Here is a 21,762-nt window from a genome sequence, read left to right on the forward strand (position 1 = left end):
TCAATACTGTCTTCCCAGGCCTGCAGACTGCAAAGCTTTGTCTGTCTGTAAACTAAGCATTTCTGTAACTGATGAAATTCAAATCAAGTAAAAAAAAGTCGTATCCGTTTTTACTACTACTGGGAGGCATATGAATGACTGTACAGCTTACAGGCAGTTCATTCTGCAGCTACTTGGAAAAGTTGTAAGCATTATAGAAGGCAGGCAATGGAAATACCGGATTCAACAGGGAGGAGCAGCCAGAAATGGAGGATGGAAGCAGGGGAGACATCATCCTTGCAGCAACCCAAAAGAAGAGAGCAGCATTTAGTAGCACATTATACTTGGGGTAAACCTTCCCTCCGGACAAGGGCTTCAAATTCATCAGATACCCACTAGCTAGAGGCCGGCAGAAAAAAAAAGGGAGCCGTTGGGCAGAAATCAAGGGCAAACACCAGTCTAGCAGTGTTTTTATCTGCACATCATTCTTGTAACAGCACCTCTTCTTCAGGTTATCACCCTGTGTCTGATCGACAGTTCTCTGCCTACTAGTTACCTGATATAATTTCAAAGCCCTACATACAGGTATATGCATTGGTATGAGAAGACAGAGGGATTCTGAAACTGATAAAGTACAAGAGAGACTGTGCTTTTTGGGAGAAGAAATGGAAAAGGAAAGAAAATACAAAAATTAGAAATGCAGTGGCAGAGGGCATAATGTATGGAGAGAAGGAAAAATGAAGACCCAAAAGAAACGCCACAATGTAGCACATCAACAAAGATGAAAGAATGAAGCAAGATACACAAGAGAAAAAAAAAAAGATGTAGCAATCATGATGGGTCTAGTACTATTCATCAAATACAATACTTGAAAATCAAAAATCATGCTATTCATTGACTGTTATATTCAACAAATATGTTTTTCTACTATGTGATCAACTTCTGGAATCAGATACAAAAGACGATCATCTGTAACAGAGTAGTCTGCAACCAACTTAATTCACAGCAGGTTGCTGAATTAAGAATGCTTTCAGCTGTTGGTTTGGGGTTTGTTTGTTTGCTTTTTTATTTTATTATGCAGCTTTTATCAATCAGCTGAAACTTATAAGTGGTTTCACACAGCTGATCAGGGAAGACATGCCCTTTGACATAAAAGCTGCTGCAAACAGCTGGAATATCTCAGCAGTCCTACATAACTGTTTCCTGCAGCTCTTTATATACCCAGACACTTTGCAAACCCTCCTCTTCACAGGAGAGTGGCGAACCCTGCAAAGTATCTGGATCCTATGGTTCACTGCTGGAGTTATGAACCATAACATTGTGGGCAATGTCTTCTTAATAACTTACATATGAAAATTAGAATTAAATAAAACTGTTATGTATTAAATTCTATTAACTTGTGCTCTCAAAACACATTATTATGCAAAACAAGTGGTGGATTGAGACACAATGACAAAAAGCCCAGTTATCAAAGCCAAATTTAATCCCAGTCTTTAGGCATAAAAAACTATTCATCCATTGAGCTATCCTAACCTACAAAATGACTGACGGTCAAATTCAACTAACAACAATTTTTTCACAGCTCTAACAAAAAGAGAAGATAAAAGAGATGGGTTAAATCCCCTGCAGTAAGGTTACACACTACAAAAGTGTACACATTTTAAGCCACAGAACTACGTGGTAGAGACCATTTGGGGCCTTGTGTAATGCTGAGCATGTGGCTAACATGTTCAAGATTACACAAATTTGCCATTGCACATTTTGCTGCAGAACTGTTTTCTCTAATATTCCATTTTTTGTGGGCTCTGTTAAAAAAAATTGATATGCAAGATTTTGATCTCAAGTATTTTCAAGAGAAATATAAACTCCCCTGCCAGTAACAGAAAAAAGATAGCAACAAGCACCACTTCTGCAACGTACAAAAAAATAAAACGGCACATTACAAAAGTCTTCTCTTCTACTATTTAAGCAACTTCTTTTCTTCCAGGACTCACTTCCCAATCCTTGATTAAGATTTGGAGGTCCAAATTCAGCACCGTCACAACTGATGTAGTCTAATAGAAAAAATTAAATGCAGTTTCCTGCACTCTTTTATTAAAAAGTAACGTTGACATTCCACCCAGGGCTGTACTGACAAGTGTTGACACACGGGCCACAGCTTTTCCTGTCAATAAGAGCCATGATACTTTTTGTTTCATTTAAAATAGTAAAGCAAAAAGATGGTTGCATCTGCCAGACTGGATGAAACGGAAATTTCCTCAATCCTAAAACTGAATGTAAGTATGATGAAGCAGCATTATAAAAAGAAGCAAAAGATCTATTTTACATTCCCTTGACCATGTCCTGATAAACAATGGCAGAAGCATTTCTTCCAACACACGCTCTAGCACACAGTCACAACTCAAAAACAAATATCTGGCCTAATTCAAGTAACCTGAGCTAAATTAAAATAGATTTGCCAGGATTTCCCTTTATTACAGCACAAACTGAAAGGATCCAACACAGCTAAAAATGGGCTCCTGAAAATATGAATAAACAGGTTTTCTTTATACTGTTGACCTAAAACCAATTAATCTGTACTTAATAATGCCTGCATTAGCTCTATCAAACTCTACTCAGTAACGCCTACAGGTGGTAAAGTTTTGTTTTTGAGGGTCTTCCCTCAAACTTTGTCACCTGCACTCTCAATATTTAAGACTGCAGCTGTGTCCAGATGAGTGCAGGCATGCATTATGTGGTGCTGCAGACCCGTCTGTGGTGCCACACACCGCACATGCAGGCATTCCCCACGCTGCTACTTTGCATTACCTTTCTGGGGGTCAAAAAACCCATGTCGAAAAAAAGCAGGGTGGCGTATGTGGTGGTACCACGTGCTACCCATAACCAGAGCCTGGCCAGTCAGACCATGCTCCAGAAGCATTATGGCTGCAGCTCCCCAGGGCCCCCAGCATAGGCTGCTGGGGCCAACACAGCTGCTGGCCCGAGCCTCCCTACCCCACTTGCGGTACCCTGCCACATGCCAGAGCATGTGGTATAAGCGTTCCCCAGAAACAAGTAGCAGTGGCACAAGGTTGGTCACTGCTACTTGCCCCCGGGAAAACATCTGCACTAGTGTGGGCGCAGCCTGCAAGCGTGCTAGAAACAGCATTCCCAAATCCCGAAAGATTCTATTCAAATGCCAGCCTACCTGGGGGAATTGATTAACTACAGGCAACCCCCACTTAATAGCACTAACAAAAACCACGTTTTGCTATAGCACTCATTTAAAATGGATACCCGATTTCACCGAGCACTCAGCCAGTTTCGCTATAACATGCAGTGGAATCAGCGAGGAGGCAGCGGGGCAGGCAGGGGAAGCAGCAGTGGTGGCAGCAGCAAGTGCAGCGAGTAGGGGGTGAGCATGAGCACAGATGGGTGGGGAGAAGCAGCAGCGAGTGTGGGGCTCATGCCCAGGGCCAGGGCTGGCAGGGCCTTGCACCCAAGGCAGGTCAGCAGGAGTACCAGTGCCCAAGCTGGCACATAGGGCTGGAGTAGCTGGCGGGTGGGCAGGTGGGGTTGGGAGAGGCAGCAGTGGTGAGAAGCAGTGAGTAGGGGGGTGAGCATGAGTGCAGGGCCCAAGCCAGCACCCGGACCAGTGGAGGCCCAGGGCAGGGCAGCAGAAGCATGGGTTTGGGCTGGCACATGGGGCTTGGGAGGCGATGTCGAGAAGTGGCAGTGAGAAGCAGCAGTAACTAATTATTTTTATTTATATTCATTCCTCTGGTGAAACAGGGTTTGCTTAGTGCAGTTCTGCTTAATAATTGGTTCCAGAAAAACCGAGCAAGAGCACTAAGCAGGGGTTGTCTGTATTGCGAGCTGATGGCACGTTCCAACTTTACATATTGCTCAATTTCGTCTCTCGTGTAGTAATAGTTGCATTGCATGTAAACTACAAAAGTGTTGTAAAACTGGCAAAGACGTAAGTAAATCACATGATAAACTTATGTCCAACTGACCCCAGTCTCTCTCCAACTTACATATTCATCCTGAAGTTTCCATATCAGCATGCATCATTTCTCAAGTATAGAAGTTCTTAAATGGCTATTTTCCCCAGTATATTTACTAATCTGATATGAATGGTGTTCATTAACCAATAATTGAAAATATTTTACACTTTAGCATCATCTTCTGTCTGAGCCTCTAAAACTATTCTCTAAAATAGTGAGCTGTGTGTGTAAGGTATGGAAACAACTTCATTTAACAGACAGAGAAAACGAGAGGTTCAGTGGCTTTCCAGCACTCCAGCGTTAGGATCATAGGAAAGTAGGACTTTCCAAGGCAGAGTCCCCAGCTAAACCATTCCAGCCAAGTGTCTGTCTAATCTGCTCTTGAAAACTTCCAAGAAGATCCAACAACCTCTCCAGGTAGTTTGTTCCAATGCTTGACTACCCTCCCTGTCTGAAAGCTCCTCTTAATCTCCAACCTAAATTTCCTCAGCTACAGCCTAATGCCATTGCTCCTGGTCCTGTCCCCTACAGAAAAGCCCATCTCCATTCTCTCTGTAATCATCCTTCAGGTATTTGAAGTACTCCAAATGAGGCCTCACCAGTGCTGAACATAACAGATGAATCACTTCCCTTGATTTGCCAGTGACACTCCTGTTCATATGACCCACTATGCTGTTGGCCTTTTTTGCAACAAGAGAAAACTGTTGGCTCCTATTCAGTTTATAGTCCAGTTACACCCAGGGCCTTCTCTGAAGTACTTGCAGCCTCGCCAGCCATTCCCTACTCTGTATTTGTACATCCAGTTATTCTATCCAATTGTAGGACTTTGCATTTGTCCTTGTTGGATCTCATCTGGTTGACTGCAGACCATTTCTCCAGTCTGTATAGGTCATTCTGGATTCTAGCCCTACTCTCCAGTGTCAGCAACTTCACCCAACTTTGTGCCGCCCACAAATTTGCTGAGCATACACTCAATCCCATTGTCCGAATCATTAAAGAAGATATTAAGCCATACCAGACGCAGGACAGACCCTTGGGATACCCCATTTGATACCAGTTCCCAAACAGATATTGAGCCACTGTTGACTACTTGCTGAGTATGATGATCCAACCAGTTATGTATCCACCTTACAGTACTTTTGTCTAGTCTGTATTTCCTTAGATTGCTAACGAGAACACTGCAAAAGACTATGTCAGAGGCCTTGATAAAGTCAAGATACATCACATCCACTGCTCTCCCCATATCTACCAAGTCTGTCACTTTATCATAGAAGGAAATCAGATTGGTCAGGCATGACTTCCTTGTGGTAAATCCATTCTGGCTGTTTTTGATCACCTTGTTCTTCTCTTGGTGCATCACAACAGATTCCTTGAACACCTGCTCCCTGAGCTTTCTGGGTATCAAGATCAAGCTGACTGATCTGTAGCTCCCCAGATTTTCCTTCTTCCCTTTCTTAAAGATAGGCACTATATTTGCCCTTTTCCAGTCATACGGGACCTCACCTGACCTCCACCCATTCTCAAAGAGGCTAACCAATGGCTCCAAAATTACTTCATCCAGTTTCTTCAGTAACCTAGGATGGCAGAGCTGGTTTCTTCAGTAACCAGCCCTGCCAACTTGAAAGCATCAGCTCCTGTAAGTAATCCCTAACCTGTTCTGCTATTACTCTAAGTCAGTGGTTCCCAACCTTTTTTTGCCACAACCTGCTGCTGGGAGCAGACATGATAATGGGCATGAACATGGTACTCATGGAACAAGGAAGGGAGAGCTGGATTCACAAGATCTTGAGAACATAGCAGTGAAGAAAGGAACATGGCATTGCTTACAAAACATCCAGAATAATTTCAAGAATTTTATATATAAATATAAACCATATTTCCTGCATCATGGAGCATGGTTCAAAACCTAATCCTGCAAACATTTATGTACCTGTAGAATCAAACTCTGAAGAAAGAGAACAGGCAAAAGAAAGGATTTTCTTTAAAAAGGCAAAAAGGTAACCCCAGTGTGCATTTGCCTTTTGTAAACCTGCCCTATTTAACATAACCACTCAAGTATGTAGTAACCTGCATCTATTTTGTGTTATATTTTCAGAAATCTTAAATTATCATGTTACCAAAAATTCAAACAGACTTTAGATAAATTTGAACTGATAAAGTGACTTAGGTGCAGGAAAGTATTTTGTTCCAGTAACTTCCTTGTGTAACTGTACATCATGTATTTCATAAAAGGTATTCAATTTACAAGGAAACTGTTGTGGTTGTTGCCACAGCAGTGGCAAAACTACGCCAACAACAAACATATTTAAATGTGATCACCAACAGTATGTTTCCTAGACCAACATAGTTAGAGACTCCCCTCTTCCCTAACAATAGTACTAGTCAAGTGTGTTTAAAATAAATTCTTGGTTCATACCAATCAGAAATATTAACATGGTTTCAAACACTAAGAAAACAGAACCTACAATAAATTTATTTGACAACAAAACACCATATAATGACCACTAAATAACCACAACCCTAATGAAAATTTAAGATGGAATAAACTTCAGAAAGGAAGAAACACCAAGTGGTAGTGATTCTGTAGCCACGATGGTCCTGAAACTATGCGAGAGGCAAAGATTTCTTAGGGTGATATCTTTTATTAGATCAACTATGCAGTTGGGATAAAGTTAGATAAGCTTTTAAATGCAAGACATTCTTCTGCAGGATCTCCCTGAGGTCTCCTGTTGCACTTCCTACTCTTCCATCACATAGGGATAGCATGCTCCTCACTCTTGAGAGGCTCTCCTTGAAGCGCAACCAGCTTCTGTTCTGTACAGGATAATCCGGTCCTGAGAAGGAATGATTGTATTCGAAAACTTGTTTAACTTTACCCAACTACACAGTTGGTCCAATAAAAGATACCAACCTATTAAGTCCTTGCCTCTCCAGTAATGATTTGGAAAGACTTAAACTAGGCTGCAAACTGGCAGTTTTCATGCTTATCTAATATTTATTTTTAGAAATACACAATTCATGTAAGTTACGTAAAAAAAAAAGTTTCCAAGTATGAGAATACACTTTTTCTGTGTGAAGATGAGATGGATGCACTTAGCCCCAACACAGACAGGTGACTTTTAAAAATCACCGAGCCCCTAAACACAGGTGAGCAAGTCAGGTGGAAAATAACGTGTCCTAATAAATTAAACAAGATAGTTTCTCCATAAAGTGAACAGAAATATTAATTTTCTAAGAGTTCATACGCATTCAATTCATTTCCAATTATACAATGTGTCTTGTACCAGGCACTGTTTCAGATGCAAATATTTAGTACTAATTCCTGCATAGGACGCTGTCAAACAAGTCATCTTATTATAAACAGAGCTGCGGCAAACCTTGTTTTGATATGTTTAAAATCAAGGAATTGTATTACTGCTTCTTGTATCCTATAGTTTGGGTGTTATCTTTAATCAGTTTGTCATTGATCAGGTAAAGTAAAAAAAAAAGTTATTTTTAATGAGCCTTTTGTTACTTTTATGACAGTGTTGGCAGTCTCAAAACACCTCCATTTTTTGAACAAACAAAACCCTCACGTTTCAAAGAATCATAAGTTTAAAATGTTCCGTACTTCAACAGCACTAGGTGAGAATAGCAATTTTTAAACAATAAAAGAAAAAAAGTCTTTTTTTTTTTTTTTTTTTTTATTAAGTACATCCTGGTTGCTTCTAACAAAAAGGTTTCTTTTAAGCTGTTCAGATATGCCAGAGTGACAGCTCTGGAAATTTAAACTAGAGGTGCACCGATATATGGTCCATATTGTATCAGCAGCAATAAAAGGAAAACTGACACTATCAGCAATCAGGTTTTTTTGGCAAATATGGCCAATAACGTCGCTGATAAATGCCACATGCTTGTGTGCAGCCACAGCATGCACACAGCCAGAAGGCAGCCTAGCGGCTTGAAGAGCAGCATCTGGCTGGTAAGTCTGTGCGGGGGGGTGGGGGGGAAGGGACATGGGGGCGCAGATCGAGACCTCCATTGTGAGGGAGGGAGTAGGGCTGGGGCAGGTGCTGCCCAGCCAGGGCAGGGCACAGGATGGAGCCGTGGGCAGCTCATCTAGAGGGAGTGGGAGAGGCAGCACCTACCGCTGCATGCACCCCTGGGTGAGGTATGAGGGGCACATGCCCCCAGATCTGTGCGTGGGCTGAGGGCAGGCTGCAGGTTCGGGGCCAAGGATTGTGCTGGACTCTTCCCGGTGGGGATGCTGCAGGTGGGTGCGGAGCAGGTGGAGGCAGTGGTGCTGGGAGGGAGGAGGGTCTACGGACCAGCTACAGCAAATTAAGGTGGCTATAACCCCCACCCCCACTGTAGTGCTGTCGCCCACTGCAATCCACTTGAGCACAGCCCTGGCCCAACCCCCACAGCTCCAGGGGGCATATGCCCCCCATACTTCCCCCAGGGTACACACAGCAGTACCCCTACCCCCAGCTGTGCAGCACCTGCCCCTGCCCCCAACCCCCGACACCACTTCCCCTCAACAGACTTACCAGCTGGATGCCAAGCTGCCAGACTGCATATCAACAATTGCATTGGTATCAGCCGATATGGGTGGTTAATAATCGGCCATCAGTATCGGCCCAAAAAATCTTTATCAGTGCACCCCTAATTTAACCCTTCTGTCCCTACAGAGTATCCCTACAGCTAACACATTAAACTGACTGACATGTAGCTCTGTCACAGTCAACACAATTAAGTATTAATGCAAATTACACCACCCAGTGACATGGAAAAAGGAGGAAAACGTATACAGAAGCCAGACTCTTCTGCTCCATGGCAGCAACTAGTGACTAACTGATGGAAATCAAGAAGTTTCTACACTGGACTAGACATACTGTTAGTTCAGTCTACCACAGCAATACATTCTCTTTCAAATCATGGCAATACATCCCTACATTAACAAGAAATGAACAAGTTCCTTATTAGCCAAATTCTGATTAAGCCTGAGGTTTCTCTTTTGATTTTCCATTTTCTCTCCAAGTAAATAGATGGCTTAACACAGGACTAAATAGTAAGTCTTCCAACTCTCCCAAAACTTGGTGTGTGACCTTGCCCAAGTTGCATCTTTGATGTCTCACTTTCTCCAGCCATTAAATGCAGATGCTATTGTACTCACCTGCTTAACAAGCTATGGCAATAGACTAGTTTTCAAACAGTTACTGGGAAGGCACGGAAGTATTATTATGGAAGACTTTTGTCATGTTTTCAGTCTTACTATTTGTAAAATCTTTTTATGACTTAAAATAAAAATAAGCTAAATCCTTGTAGACTCACTGGACTTCATCACATCAATGTATTTAATTATCTTTCACACAACACTACATGCCTAAATACTCTAAGTTTTCCTTTAACTACTAAATTTCCTAGATACCTTCACACGTAGAAAACTCAGGCAGGGTATAGGCAAATACCAAGTTAGCATTGACACTCATGGGGATCCACAGCAAAAGGAACTAACAAGCATTGACTTAGCCTAGCAAAACTACCATGGCCTGAAGTCCCAGGTTTGCTGACTCCACAAAACAGCTGTGGCCAGCAGCAGAAAGCAGAGCCAACATATGGCGTAAGTGATTGCAGACAAGAAACGCAAGAAAAACCAAACACGCTTAATATTTTCTTTCATTTGGATTTTGGAAAGAAAGTTTTGCCAATCTCTCTATCTTAGCTGATTGCTCTTAAATAACCACATTCATCAAAACTAATACGTGGACCAATGATTGACGATGATACCTTAAGCTTTTACTAAAAACAAAAAGCTTTGGCTACAGACAGGTTACAGGTGATGTCAAATCATCTGACCTAAGCAAACATTATAATTTCTTCCATACCATTTCTGCAAGTAGTCCAATGCCTCCAACCGAGCACCAATCTCGAAGGTGATCCCAGGACGATTGGGAGGTTTTTTACTCATCTTCGTAATGTCTATCCTCTTCTCCTTTTTTTTCCTACCTTTAGAGAAGAATAGTGGGATATTACAAAGAAGGAAACACTGCTTAAATCGCACGCGGCATCCTAAGCAAGCACCCTGCACGATGTCTATGAAGAGATATAAACCTATCGGAGATTTACAGCCGTTGGTGAATCCCGGCAGCGCGCTGAAACGGAAACCTTCGATAGACAGGACGACGTAACAAAAAAAACCCCAACCCCACGGAAATGCACTTTAACCGCTCCCCCAAAAAGCGGAGAAATCCTCAACTCAAAGAACACCTAATTTTCAAAGCAGTAAACCCAAGTGTTGGGACTACACTTAACCAACCCCCAGCTCCCTCGACCGCTTCGTCCTCTTACAACGTTTTCCTCGCCGTCACGTCGAGAGGGGCTTTACGGGGGAAGAGCGAAAGGGGTCGGTCCACGCGCGGAGGGAACGAACAAACGAAGCCGACCCATGCCGGCGAGCTCGAATCTCGACCGCCGAGAAACACGGGCCCTGAAAGGGCTGCTCTCAGCAACAGGAGGGGAACCCCTTCAACCAGTGCCGATGGGTCGGGGCAGCCCCCAAACCGGCGGGCAGACGCCCAGACCGCGGGGGGCTCTGGGCCTGTTTGGGGGGCACGTGAGAAGACCCCTTCATGGAGGGGCCTCTCCGGCTCTTGCTGGGCATGAGGGAAGGACATGGGGCGCGGGGGCAGGGCGAGGGGGGACCCCTGAATGCGCCGGGGCCCGGTCTGGGAAACGTGCCCCGACCCCGCCGCGACCCCCGGGCCGGAGGGGACGCGTATGTCCCGCCGGGCTCCTTACCACCGCCGCGGCCTGGCCCGGCCCGGCCCGGCCCCGCGGGCCCCGGCTCGGCCCGGCCCGGCCGGAGGTGTCGGGCCCGGGCGGCCTCCCTCAGCAGCGCCCCATCGCCCCCCACCCGCGCCCCGCGCCCGCCCGCCGCCGGCCGGCCGCTCCGTCACCTCCCTGCGACTCCCCGCGAGGCGGGGCCGGGGGCCGCCATCGCCGCGTCACGTGACCGCGGCCGCCCCGCGCGACGCTGCTTTACGGCGGGGGCGGGGCCGCGGGCAGGAAGGGGCCGGCCGCGGGGCGGGGCCACGAGGGGGAAGCGGCCTGGAGGAGGGCGGGAGTGGGGCTACGGGAGGCGAGTCACGTGGGCTATAAAAGGCGGGCGGGAGGTGCGGGGCGGCAGTTGATGTGGGGCGGAGCGCGGGGAAGGAGTGGGCTGTGAGGGAAGGCGTTCTCGTGGGGGGTTTCAGGAGCCTCTTCCTTGACCTCCCTCTTCCCGGCTGCCCATTTTCCGGGAACGAGGGAGAACCCCCCACCCCATGGGGCAATAACAGAGCAGGTGTTTGTAAAATTAAGTGTGGGATCATTATCCTTAACGTGAATGTCAAAATAATTCCTGTGAATTTTAATTCATGTGTTTAATATATTCAAAGAAATTTAATTTGTTGCCCAAATTCAACGTGGGATCGGGTGGATGCGTTTGGCCCGTGCGTTAGTACGACGCAGCCGTCGCCTTCCCGACCTTGAGTCGGTCGCAGCGTCGCGGCGTGGCGTCCCGCCATAGATTCGACCGGAGACGGCGGGTGGCTCTGCTGCTCGTGTGCGGGGACGTGGCGGGGCGGGGATGCTGGTGTGGAGGCAGCGCCGGGGGAGGATGTTTGATAAAGGCGGTGTTGGTTTCTCTGTTTGTTTAGGGTTGGCATCTGCGCCACCCACAAGAGTCAGAAGAGGCGGACTCGTGGCGGAGCTCGCAGTCTGGTGCTGGAGCCAGGAGAAGAGGCGCGAAGGCGTCTGTGCTCCCCGTCTTTGGGAACGGCAGAAGAAAGTCAGGATGCTTAGACACCCGCTCCCGCTTCTGAAATCCTTCGTGAAGTTGGGCCGCACCAAGAGCGTTCAACAGGCCGGATAGGCATGCTCGCTGGATCTGGCTGGTGGTCCCCATCTGGCCTCCTGGGGAGCGGGCAGTCCCTGATCCAGCCACCGAATGGAAAGGGACTTGGCCTGGCTTCAGCCAGGTCCTGTGTGGAGAACAGTGTGCGAGCAGCCCAGACCTAATTCACTGACACTGGGGGGGGGGGATTTGGCCTGGTTCCAGTCCTCCACAGGGGGCTTGGGAGAGGTGGCTGTATTAATTAACAGTGTTCGTATCATTGGCACCCATGAGCTAGACAGTTTCCAATCCAACCTTAATAAGCAACATCACTATTGCACTGCCCCCGACACACCATAAAAGTCAGGCAGCTCGTACCTCTCCTGCTGCTTGCATCTTTCCAAGGAATAAATGAACGGTGCCTGGTCTATACGTGTCCCACAGCGTGTGTCCTCGGCATGCTGCTGCAATGGTACAGCCTGGGATGCTGAGAGAGATGAAATTGAGTCTCCGTCTCTTGTGGAAAGTCAGGACCCAATGGGTATGTGTAGCTGACTTCACATTGCTAGTAGGACATCGGATGCAAGGAAGCAAGGCGGAGGCACGTTTGGATTCCTTACTCCCTGGATCGGGATGCTGCCCCCTTGTCCCAATCTGGCTCTGTATTTTGAGCACAACTAAAATACACCTACTGCAAGTTTCCCTCGCTTTATGCGGGTTCTGTATAGGTAAATCCATTCTTATGCAATGCCCCTTTTTATACCAAAAATTCATTATATGCGAGGTAAATTCACTCTTCGATTGGTGTGCTGGAAGCCCACAGTCAGCTGCTTTATGCAGTGCATTGTGGGAGTGACACGCATCAAAATATAGTCTTCTTTGTGGATCTGTGTTCCTCGCTTGTTTGCGACACGTGTTTCTTTAGTTGCCATCCCCATTATGGTAACTTTCACCACCACCCTGTGCTTGTGTGTGCTGTCTGCTGTTGGTGAGTGCCAAAATTGTCTTGTAAAAGTGGTAGAAATGGGTCTGGGGGTCAGTACAGTCAAGGTCTTGGAACGTATCCCTATTTGTTATATTGTAAAGTGGGTTTCCTTTATGCAAATTCAAGTTATGTGCTATTTTCCAGAAATGCGTGTACAACATAAAGCGAGGGAAACCTGTATATTGCACACTAGATATGGTAAGGGGGAACTTCAGGCAGGCATATGCTATTTACACAAAAGTGTCTTCAATTTTACTAAAGCACACAAGGCCTAAATTCAGGGCATCATCCACATCTATATTGCAGACCAGGTCTATAAAGTATTATATCTGGCAAAGCAGTGACTCCCAGGAGGACTTAAGGTGTTGGGATGGCTAATTTGCTGGACACATGCATTTGCTTCCAGTGTTGTGTGTTGCTTCCAGTGTTGTGTGTGGCTACACTGCACTTGAGCTTTAGTTTGTAGAGCTCTGAACTAGGCATGTACATTTTCTGAGTGCTTGTATCTACTCCTTCCTTCCTCTGTGGTAGTAGTTATGAGTTGAAGCTTCCAGTTATGAGTTGGAGTGTAACCCTGACTCTCCCCTGACTCCCACCACGGTGCTGAGCTCTGTGGGACTGGCAATGCTGCCCAGGGCACAGCCCAGTGGCAGGAGATGGGGGGTGGAGGGGGGGGGAGGAGCCAGGGCTCTACCCCAACCGGCTCCGCCAGCCCCGTGGAGCTCAGCCCAGTGGCAGGAGGCAGGGGAGAGCCAGGGCTGCACTCCGTTTCCTGCCGCCGGCTGAGCTCCGTGGGGCTGGCAGAGCCACTCAGAAGGAAGCCCTGGCTCTCTGTCTCCTCCCGCTGCCTGCGCTCTGAGTGACTCCGCCGCCACCACCACGGAGCTGAGCCTGGTGGTGGGAGGCAGGGGAGAGCCACTGGCCACTAAAAAAAAAAAAGTAAAAATACTCATGGAAGTGGTGAAATATGTAAACAATTGCCACAAAAGTTTGTATGGAAGAAAGTTTGCTAGAATAGACCATATTATTTCCCTACTGTGGCATCTTGGATTCAAAACTTCTGAGGGACTCCTTTGCTACCACATACATCCCTGAAACATGGAAGATGCTGAATTTAAATCCAAAATTGGCTAAAACTTCATTGCTGAACAACCAGAAAGATTTCTATGCCTCCTTGCCTTTCTGCCACCTGACACCACCAAGGAAGGAATCCTGCCTTATCTGCATATCAAAGAGCAAATCACAAAGACACTCTCATGGAGCCAGAGGAACAAACTTCCACCTTTAGCTTCCTCTGTGCAAAAATGAAGTTTATTTTCTACCTATAGGGACTTTCTACCATCTTTAATTTTCCTTGAGTCTAAGGAAGGGCACATGTACCTGAAAGCTTCCAGAAAAAGATTTTTTTTTCCCCAATTTATTTGTTGGTCTAATAAAAAGTATCATCTGTGAACCAAGAGTTCTAGAGTTTTGCATTCCAGGATGTGTTAACTGCACTTAAAACATTAGCATCTATTGAGCATTCAAGCAATAAAACAGGTGCTAGGGGCCACCATAGCATAGCAACATTAGGACTTTTCCAGTGACAAGTAGCTCCAGATAATATTACCTAATAGGTGTTGAGCTAACACCTGACTGTTCCACAGAGGTAATATAATGAGGAAACTTGGGTGCAGTTGCGGGGCTGGGACTGACAAACAGCTATTTATCAATCCCAGCTCCAGCACCATACTGAAGTCTTCAACAGCTCCGGCTCTTAAGACAGGTTTCAGTTAGATGATGGTAAAGGTTACGATACGCATGCTCGGAGAACTTTATGACTCTCAGTAACGCTTACAGCAATCTAGACAAAACCTGTCCTAAGTGTAATATGCAACAAAGACCACAGTAATACTTTTTTATTCAACCACAATGCTAACAAATGCCAGTCTCCATCCCAAGAATGCGATTAGGGCAAACATCAAACATTGCAATGAGGAAGTCAGTGGGAGCTTTTGAGCTGCCTAGAAAAAAGGGCTTGGAGCTTTGACCAACAATATCATCTCTTTTTTGGTTGCCACTAGAGGGGAACGGGACTTTGTTCTTTGTAAGTAAACAGGCTTACATCAGGGAAACACCTGATCTTATCATTACAGTGTCTTCCTTTTTGGGGTAACTCATAAAACCAAGGTTTTGGCTAAGCATTCAAGTTAAAAAGAGGTAGCAATCTTATTCCTAAGTCACCGTATCTATAGAAAAAGAATACTTAAGTGTTGGTGCTTTTTAAGGAAATATAAATGTCTGCATAAATATCTAAAGCCATGTTTCATCTTACCTAGGAAACAACCTGGGCCGCATAGCTTTAAGCTAGCATTTTATTAGTGCTGCCACATCAAATTCTTGGGAGCGTTCAACTATATAATTGAGATAATGAGCTCCTCTCAAAACTTTAACCAAGGTGTCTTTTTTGAGTCAAGTCAGATCTAAAGACATATGGATCTAAAATAAGCATTGTATATTATAGTGGTAATACTTGAGAAAGATTAGTGAAACTTGTAGGTTTATATGATAAGGTTTTTTGGCAGAGAAGAATTTATGAGAATCTAACAAGTTGAGAAAAATCAACAAAGGAGAGTCATCTGAAGTCTAAAGAGTGAAACAGCATTTGAAAGCACGAAGTAGAGCTTCCTTCTGACAAAATGAAAAATGGATATTGTTTGGGTATTTTTTCTTAAAAGAAAACTGTTCAAACAATTCAATTGGCAAGTTTATTAAATTCAAACCCAACATGATGTTTTGAAGCTCCTTTTAAATTAAATTAATGTTATAGAATTGTGGGCCCTTCTCAAAATCAAAGGAAAATAACAGAACTTTGGAAAACTAAATTACTGAATTATCAAAGCATCTTAAAGTCCATAAGAGAGAGTTACAGCTTAAAGGAACACCATTTAAAATCTAATGATTTCAAAGGATGAGTTGAAAGCAGTTTCAACTTGGCCTGCCCTGAGGCCTGATGCCAGTTCTGTTTTCCAACATTTCACAATATATTTTTTACCTTCCTGGCACTGTATGAAAACTCTGCAAGGAAAAAGAGATTAAAGCCTTCATTCCATGCCCAATAAAATCAGTAGAGGGCCTGCCATGAGTTCAGTAACTTTTGAATAAGACCATACTTAAATACACAAAGAAAACATATAGGACAGAAAGAAAAAGGGGGGTGGGTTCCCTTTATATTTCTTTTCCTTTTCAACTACAGTAACTCAGGTGTAATGAGCCTGAGCCAAAACTCACTTAAGTCAATAGGAGTCTTTCCAGACTTCAATAAATCAAGCTTTGTTTCACTGACATGCAAAAGCCATGCCTACTTCAAGCCATGATGACTACATACTCTCTGCTTGTTCACTAAGGTTACAAACAGATGTTGTGTTTGTCTCAAATAAACCTAGGACAAAGTGCAGTCATTCAGATGTCCGCATATCTTGTCCTGGGATAAATCACAAAAGGTTTATGGGATAAGAAGTACCAACAGTTCGTCCTGGAACTGCACAGTGCATCTGAACGGTTATCCCAGGATTGTATTATTCAATCATTGGCAGAAAAGCAGCAGTAAATTCAGCTGCTTACTACATCCTGATTAAAAGGGCAATATGTGTCGCTGCCAAACCTGGGATATTTCTGTCCAGGACAAACACAGGCACAACTTGTCCATGGACAAACTTACAAAACACCTTTCGTAGACGAGCCTATGAACTTGACTTCATCAACCTACTGGATACTAAAAGTCATGGACTCAATATAGACATTGGATTTATGACACATTGCAACCTGCCTGACATCTGATTCAACAGATACCTGGCCTTTTACATTTTTCTATCCCCCTCCTTTCTCCCCCACATCACTTGTCTGCCTTTTGTCTTCCTAATTTCCAGCTATTTCCTTTTTCACAGACTATTAATAAGGAATCTGCAGGGAGGATGGGGGAAGGGAACAGGGGGGTCTATGAGGGAGGCTGCCCATTTAGGGGGAACACTGGGAGCTAAAAAAGCCTGGTGAGGGTTGGAGGAGGGGAAAGGGAGTAGCAATAGGGCTGAGGTGAGTGGGTGGGCTTTCCCAGTCCCATGGCTCTGCTGCAAATGTGTGCAAGCCACCGGTTCCCAAACTGTAGATCACGATCCCAAATGGGGTTGCAACATCAGCGGTTGGGGGTCGCAAGATTTCTGCACCCACAGTGGGGCATGGGGCTGCAACAGGGATGGACCAGGTCTGCATCCTCCACTCCCGCATGAGCTCTGCTCTGGCCGTGCTGCCTACAGGGGAGGAGACAGAGGAGAGGGAGCGGGAGCCAGGCTCCATGCTCTGTTCTGGCTGCAGCAGCTGCTGCTTCCTGCAGGCGGCAACTGGGGCTTGGGCACTGCTGGGGTGCAGGGGGAGCCGGCTCCAGGCCCTGGCTCTGGGACACCTGGGGGGGCGGGGAGCTGCAGGTTGGGAGGGAGAGGCACCAGCAGGGCCAGGGGGCTGTGGGTCAGGTGTGAGGGGCACCATCAGGCCCAGGGGGCTGCAGATGGGGATTGAGGGGCACCAGCAGGGCCAGGAGGCTGTGGGTCAGGAGTGAGGGGCCCCTAGGGCATAGGGGGACTGCGGGTTAAGAGTGAGGGACCATGATGAGGAAATGGGGTCAGAAATGGGGTCATGCTGAGGAAAAGTTTGGGAAGCACTGGTGTTGGTATTCACTAGATCAGGCTAACCCTTTCTCAATCTAAGTTAGTGCACCTCTTTAGATCAGGCATGCCATTTTTTGGCCAAATTAAACCCTCTAAATTCCTGCATTGGGCATTTAGAAATCTGGATTTATCTTGTGAATCATGTTTGTACGTCTAACCATGCTAACACTGCATGACCCTGTGACACCCCCAAAGGGTTCTCAAGGCACCCCAGAGTACTGTGGCACCCTGGTTGAGAATCACTCGTACATGTGTTCGATGTAGAAGTCTTGTGTTGTGTTGTGTTGTGTGTTGTGTTGTGTTGGGAAGATAGTTTCATAAAGAGGGACAGAGTTAAGTGGAGTATGTCATCTGTTGCATACTACAGTTGTGTAACAGTGAATTGTATTTCTGTGAGAGGGCTTAGGGATACGTGGTGTTAATTGTTTAAACTCGTCATGTCCTTTTCTGGCTTTGTGCTAGGTATTACGTGCATAGCAACTCTCTTACTGCTTCAAAACAAAGCTTTTTGTGTACTGATTCCTAGGTTTGGGGTTTTTTTTTAATGATTATCCAAAATCTGAGCCCTCAGGAGGGTGTGAATAGTAGCAGGGACCCCCACCCCTGCTACTTGAGAGATAGGAAGCCGGCACCAAAGGGCTGCAATTAAACAGGCGGCTGGGCAGTGAGTAGCTACAGAGCTACGTGCAGCCAGGGAAACCCATAAGGGGTTAAAGAGCAACAGGGGAGAAGGCAATGCTGGAGCCCCAGCCTTCTTAAAACCTAGGTCAGAGCCAGAGGGCTCAGTCTGGCCCTGACTCCTACTGTGGGCACAGCTCCTGCTGTCCTGGATGGCAACAGAGGGGAGCCCAGGCAGCACCGGTGCCTGGGAAAGCTGCAAGAGGAGGTAGCAGCTACAGAGATTAAAGAGTTGGGAGGCCTGATTCCATTGATCACTGGCAGTCAGATGCCAGAATTCCCTTGCATAATGAGCCACAAATCTGGACCCCTGCTTTAAGGGCATGCAGAACAATCTCAGCTGATTGCATCCACAGGGGGTCACTATACAGCACAGCCCTGGCTTCAGTAAATTTCTTCAGGTTATCTAAGGGTGGGGATACAGTGTGGAAGCATAGACAAGAACATTGGCTTCCTCCAGGCTGGCCACCCAGTGGCGATACACCCAACTCCAGGCTTTCACTGGGAGGATGGTGCAGAACTATTCTAGCACCATGAGTTCTAGGACCTCTGCAGCTGAGCAAGAGTCCGGGTTGAGCCATTGGGTGTATAAGTCTTGTACCTTCTGGACCATAGCCCAGGGCCACACCTTTGGGTCCCAAGCCTCCAACTGGAACTACTGGTGATAAACCTCTTCCATAAGTCCCAACTGGTCCAGTATGAGTTCTCTATAAGTCTGCTTCCATAGCCTGGTAAGTGGCCTGCACCTCCCCAGTTAATAAGGGGCCACCCTCAGCCCACATGTTCTGGGACTATTGATATGCCTCTGCTACCTGTTCAAATGTGGAAGAAAAGCCTCTGGATCATCTGCCGACTACATATTTGTGAGGATTCCTCTCTCTAACCTTGGGCAGCCCAGTGACTTATCAACATGGGTACGGGTCCATCTAGCATTCAATTGCTGTGTTGCCCTGTGGGGTCAGGCCAACTCTCAGGATCTCAATATTGCACTTTTAGACAGGAGGGTGTGACTGCACATATACAGCAATTGCACATATATAAATACTCAAATCAATTAGGTGCATACACACACACACACTACCAGCTCAGGCACACACACATCCAAACCAGCCTAGGCACATGCATACCTATCACCAGTTCAAGCACATACACTATACACCCCAAAAGTTAGACACAGATCACTAATTCATATATCATGCACACAATGCCATTATATATATATATATATATATATATATATATATACACACACACACACTCACTAGTTCACACACATACAACCCACCTACACATAAACACAGGTAAGTTCCTAACTTGGATGGTACAGTGTGTATGTGTGTGCTTGGGGTACCTGGGATACTTGGGGGAAGGTTCGGGTGAGAGAGAGAGAGAGAGTTAAAGTGTAGGGACTGAAAGTTGCCAGAACAAGGACTAGAACCAGTGGACTACAGAGAAGCTGGCTGAGGAACTGAGGCTTGGATTTACTTAAAGTAGACTGGGGCTGGAAACTGAGGCAGACAGCTGAGATACTGAAGCGGGGAGGGAGGGCAGATAAGTGGTGGCAAGGAGGAGACAGCCAGGAAAGAAACTGAGGCAGAAACCTGGTTGCTCAGGGGAAAAGGAAAAGGCAGTGAGGATAAGACAGTGGCAAAGAAACAGGGGGTTTGGAGGCAGAGGAGCTCAGGACAGGTGTTGGAGGTGGCAGTGAGCCAGAAGCAGAAGAGGGAGAAATATGACAGAAGTTAGAGGGGCGAGGAGCAGACATTGGAGCAGGGCCAAACCATAGTAAAGCAAAACCCAACTTAGGGGTCCAAATAACAGTTTTATTACACAGACACCACACTACACAGCCCCATGAAGTTATTGGTTCTCTCTCACACACACACACACACAAAGCACTCACAATAGCAGCAGGAAAAAGAGACTCAGTGGAAAGGCTGGAGTCCAGGTAGGGAAGAGAAGCAGAGTCCAAGTCCTTGGTTGAAGAGGGGGTGGGGGGTGATAGCTACCTATCCAGGCTGGAAAGGGGTCCTTGCCCAGTAGATGTTGTCCAGAGGGGGGTCGCCGACAGGGCCTATGTGTGGATAGGTGGTGTGGCATGGTGCTGATCCAGATAGAGAGGGCGTCCCAAGGAGTCAGTCTTCACTACCCATTTTATGAGGTAGACTACCTCTGATCTCCTATGGGGAGGGCCTGCCAGGAAAGGTCTGTCCTGTCCCAGAGGGCTCCAGGTGTTGTTACTGAGCATGTGCAGCTTGGCACAATGGTGGGTTGCCTCATCTTTTGTTTCTTGAATGCTGAGGGTGGTTCCAAGGGCTAGGTCGTTGGTCCAGGTATTGGTGTTGATGGTTTGGTCATTCAGAGGAAGCTATTTGTGGACCTACTGTCATTGTCTCTCAAGCACCCTCATTCATCCCCATTCATTCAGGAACCAAGTTACATAGGAGAGATAGGTGTGAGTCATGGGTTACACAACTGGGCCCAGGGACAGGATGGAGACTTGACAAACAAAATGGAAACTTGACATGACTTGTGCTAACTTACATATATAGGCTTAAAACAGTAATCACACAATATAAAAGCAGTAAAAAAAAATTCAATACAAAACATAATAATTATCACTTATAAAACAGTGGATATCTATATCAAAATAGCAGGGCACTTATTTGCCAGGAGAGGAGAGAAAAATAAAACTTACTACCTAAAATAAAATGTTAAAGCTTATCCTACATCTTAGCTTACTTATACTTATCTAGGGAATAGAGAGGGAGAGAAAAAGTCAGAAATGGTTGGGGAAGGGGAGGGAATGCATTTTTAAATAAATAAAAAAAGAAAAACTGGGGTTTTTGCTACAGCTGTTTCAGGAACTACTGTTGCTGCTGCTGTTGCTTTCACTGAAACTGCTGTTGTTGTTACTGCTGTTCTTTATGAACTGCTGCCGCTGGGTTTGGAGCTGCTGAAATGGCTGTTGTTGCTACAGCCCCTCCAGCCATTTAAACAGGATTCTGGTCTTCATGGCTGGCATTGGGGTTTAGAGTGCCTACATTCTCCACCATGTGTAGTGGGCTCTCACCCAGCTCTTTCCTGGGGCAAACTCATGCCCACATGGAAAACAATGTCTATAACAAACCCAATACTTAACAAACCACCATACAGTCAATGAAGGGTTAACTCCCAGCTATGGTCCTTTCTTGGACCTGGAGGGAAAACACCAGGACTGGACTCAGTTCTCCCTCTCATGGCACCACCCTCTTCCCCCTGTCCCCCAACTCCACTTCCAGGGTGCTTTTAACTTCCTCTGGGCCAGAAGCCCATTGCTTTTTGCTGGCTTCCTCCCCCACACCCAGTACACAAGTTATCGCTTTTAACCTCCCACAGCTGTGTTCCCACTGCATGTGACTCTGTGAGTCTGACTGTTGGGTTTTCGACCCTTTGGGATAGCCTTCACTGCAGATCTAGATTCCTTGTGGGCTCAGATACTTGGCCAGCCCCACACTACACAAGACTGATTGCGCCCCTATCCTTACAGTTTACAGAGCCATAAAAGATTGTTCCCCAGGGAGAAACACTTTAATACCC

General features: G+C 45.9%; 1 protein-coding gene and 1 long non-coding RNA gene across 15 annotated transcripts in view; one reads left to right on the forward strand and one right to left on the reverse strand.

Moving 5' to 3' along the window:
- PHF20L1 (PHD finger protein 20 like 1) overlaps positions 1-10,991 on the reverse strand; it is an 80,641-nt gene extending 69,650 nt beyond the window's left edge. For 12 of the 14 annotated variants that reach the window (XR_009460620.1, XM_059723732.1, XM_059723726.1 and 9 more), the window contains exons 1-2: positions 10,904-10,991; positions 9,833-9,949 (exon numbers count right to left, since the gene is read on the reverse strand). Coding sequence is in view for 13 of the 14 variants with exons in the window: in XM_059723732.1 (XP_059579715.1) it covers positions 9,833-9,949; positions 10,904-10,944 (158 nt within the window). In the remaining variant the exon portion in view is untranslated. Of the gene's footprint in view, positions 1-9,832; positions 9,954-10,745; positions 10,846-10,903 lie in introns of those variants that run through there. The other 2 variants (XM_059723728.1, XM_059723727.1) reach the window with 2 other exon arrangements.
- Positions 10,992-11,145: 154 nt separating this feature from the next.
- Positions 11,146-14,258, forward strand: LOC132249219 (uncharacterized). The gene is made up of 2 exons (XR_009460621.1): positions 11,146-11,289; positions 11,645-14,258. It is a non-coding gene; the product is annotated as an uncharacterized LOC132249219 (long non-coding RNA).
- Positions 14,259-21,762: the final 7,504 nt, after the last annotated feature.

The sequence above is a fragment of the Alligator mississippiensis genome, chromosome 3, assembly GCF_030867095.1.
Source record: "Alligator mississippiensis isolate rAllMis1 chromosome 3, rAllMis1, whole genome shotgun sequence".
In the NCBI taxonomy this organism is placed as follows: Eukaryota; Metazoa; Chordata; order Crocodylia; family Alligatoridae; genus Alligator; species Alligator mississippiensis.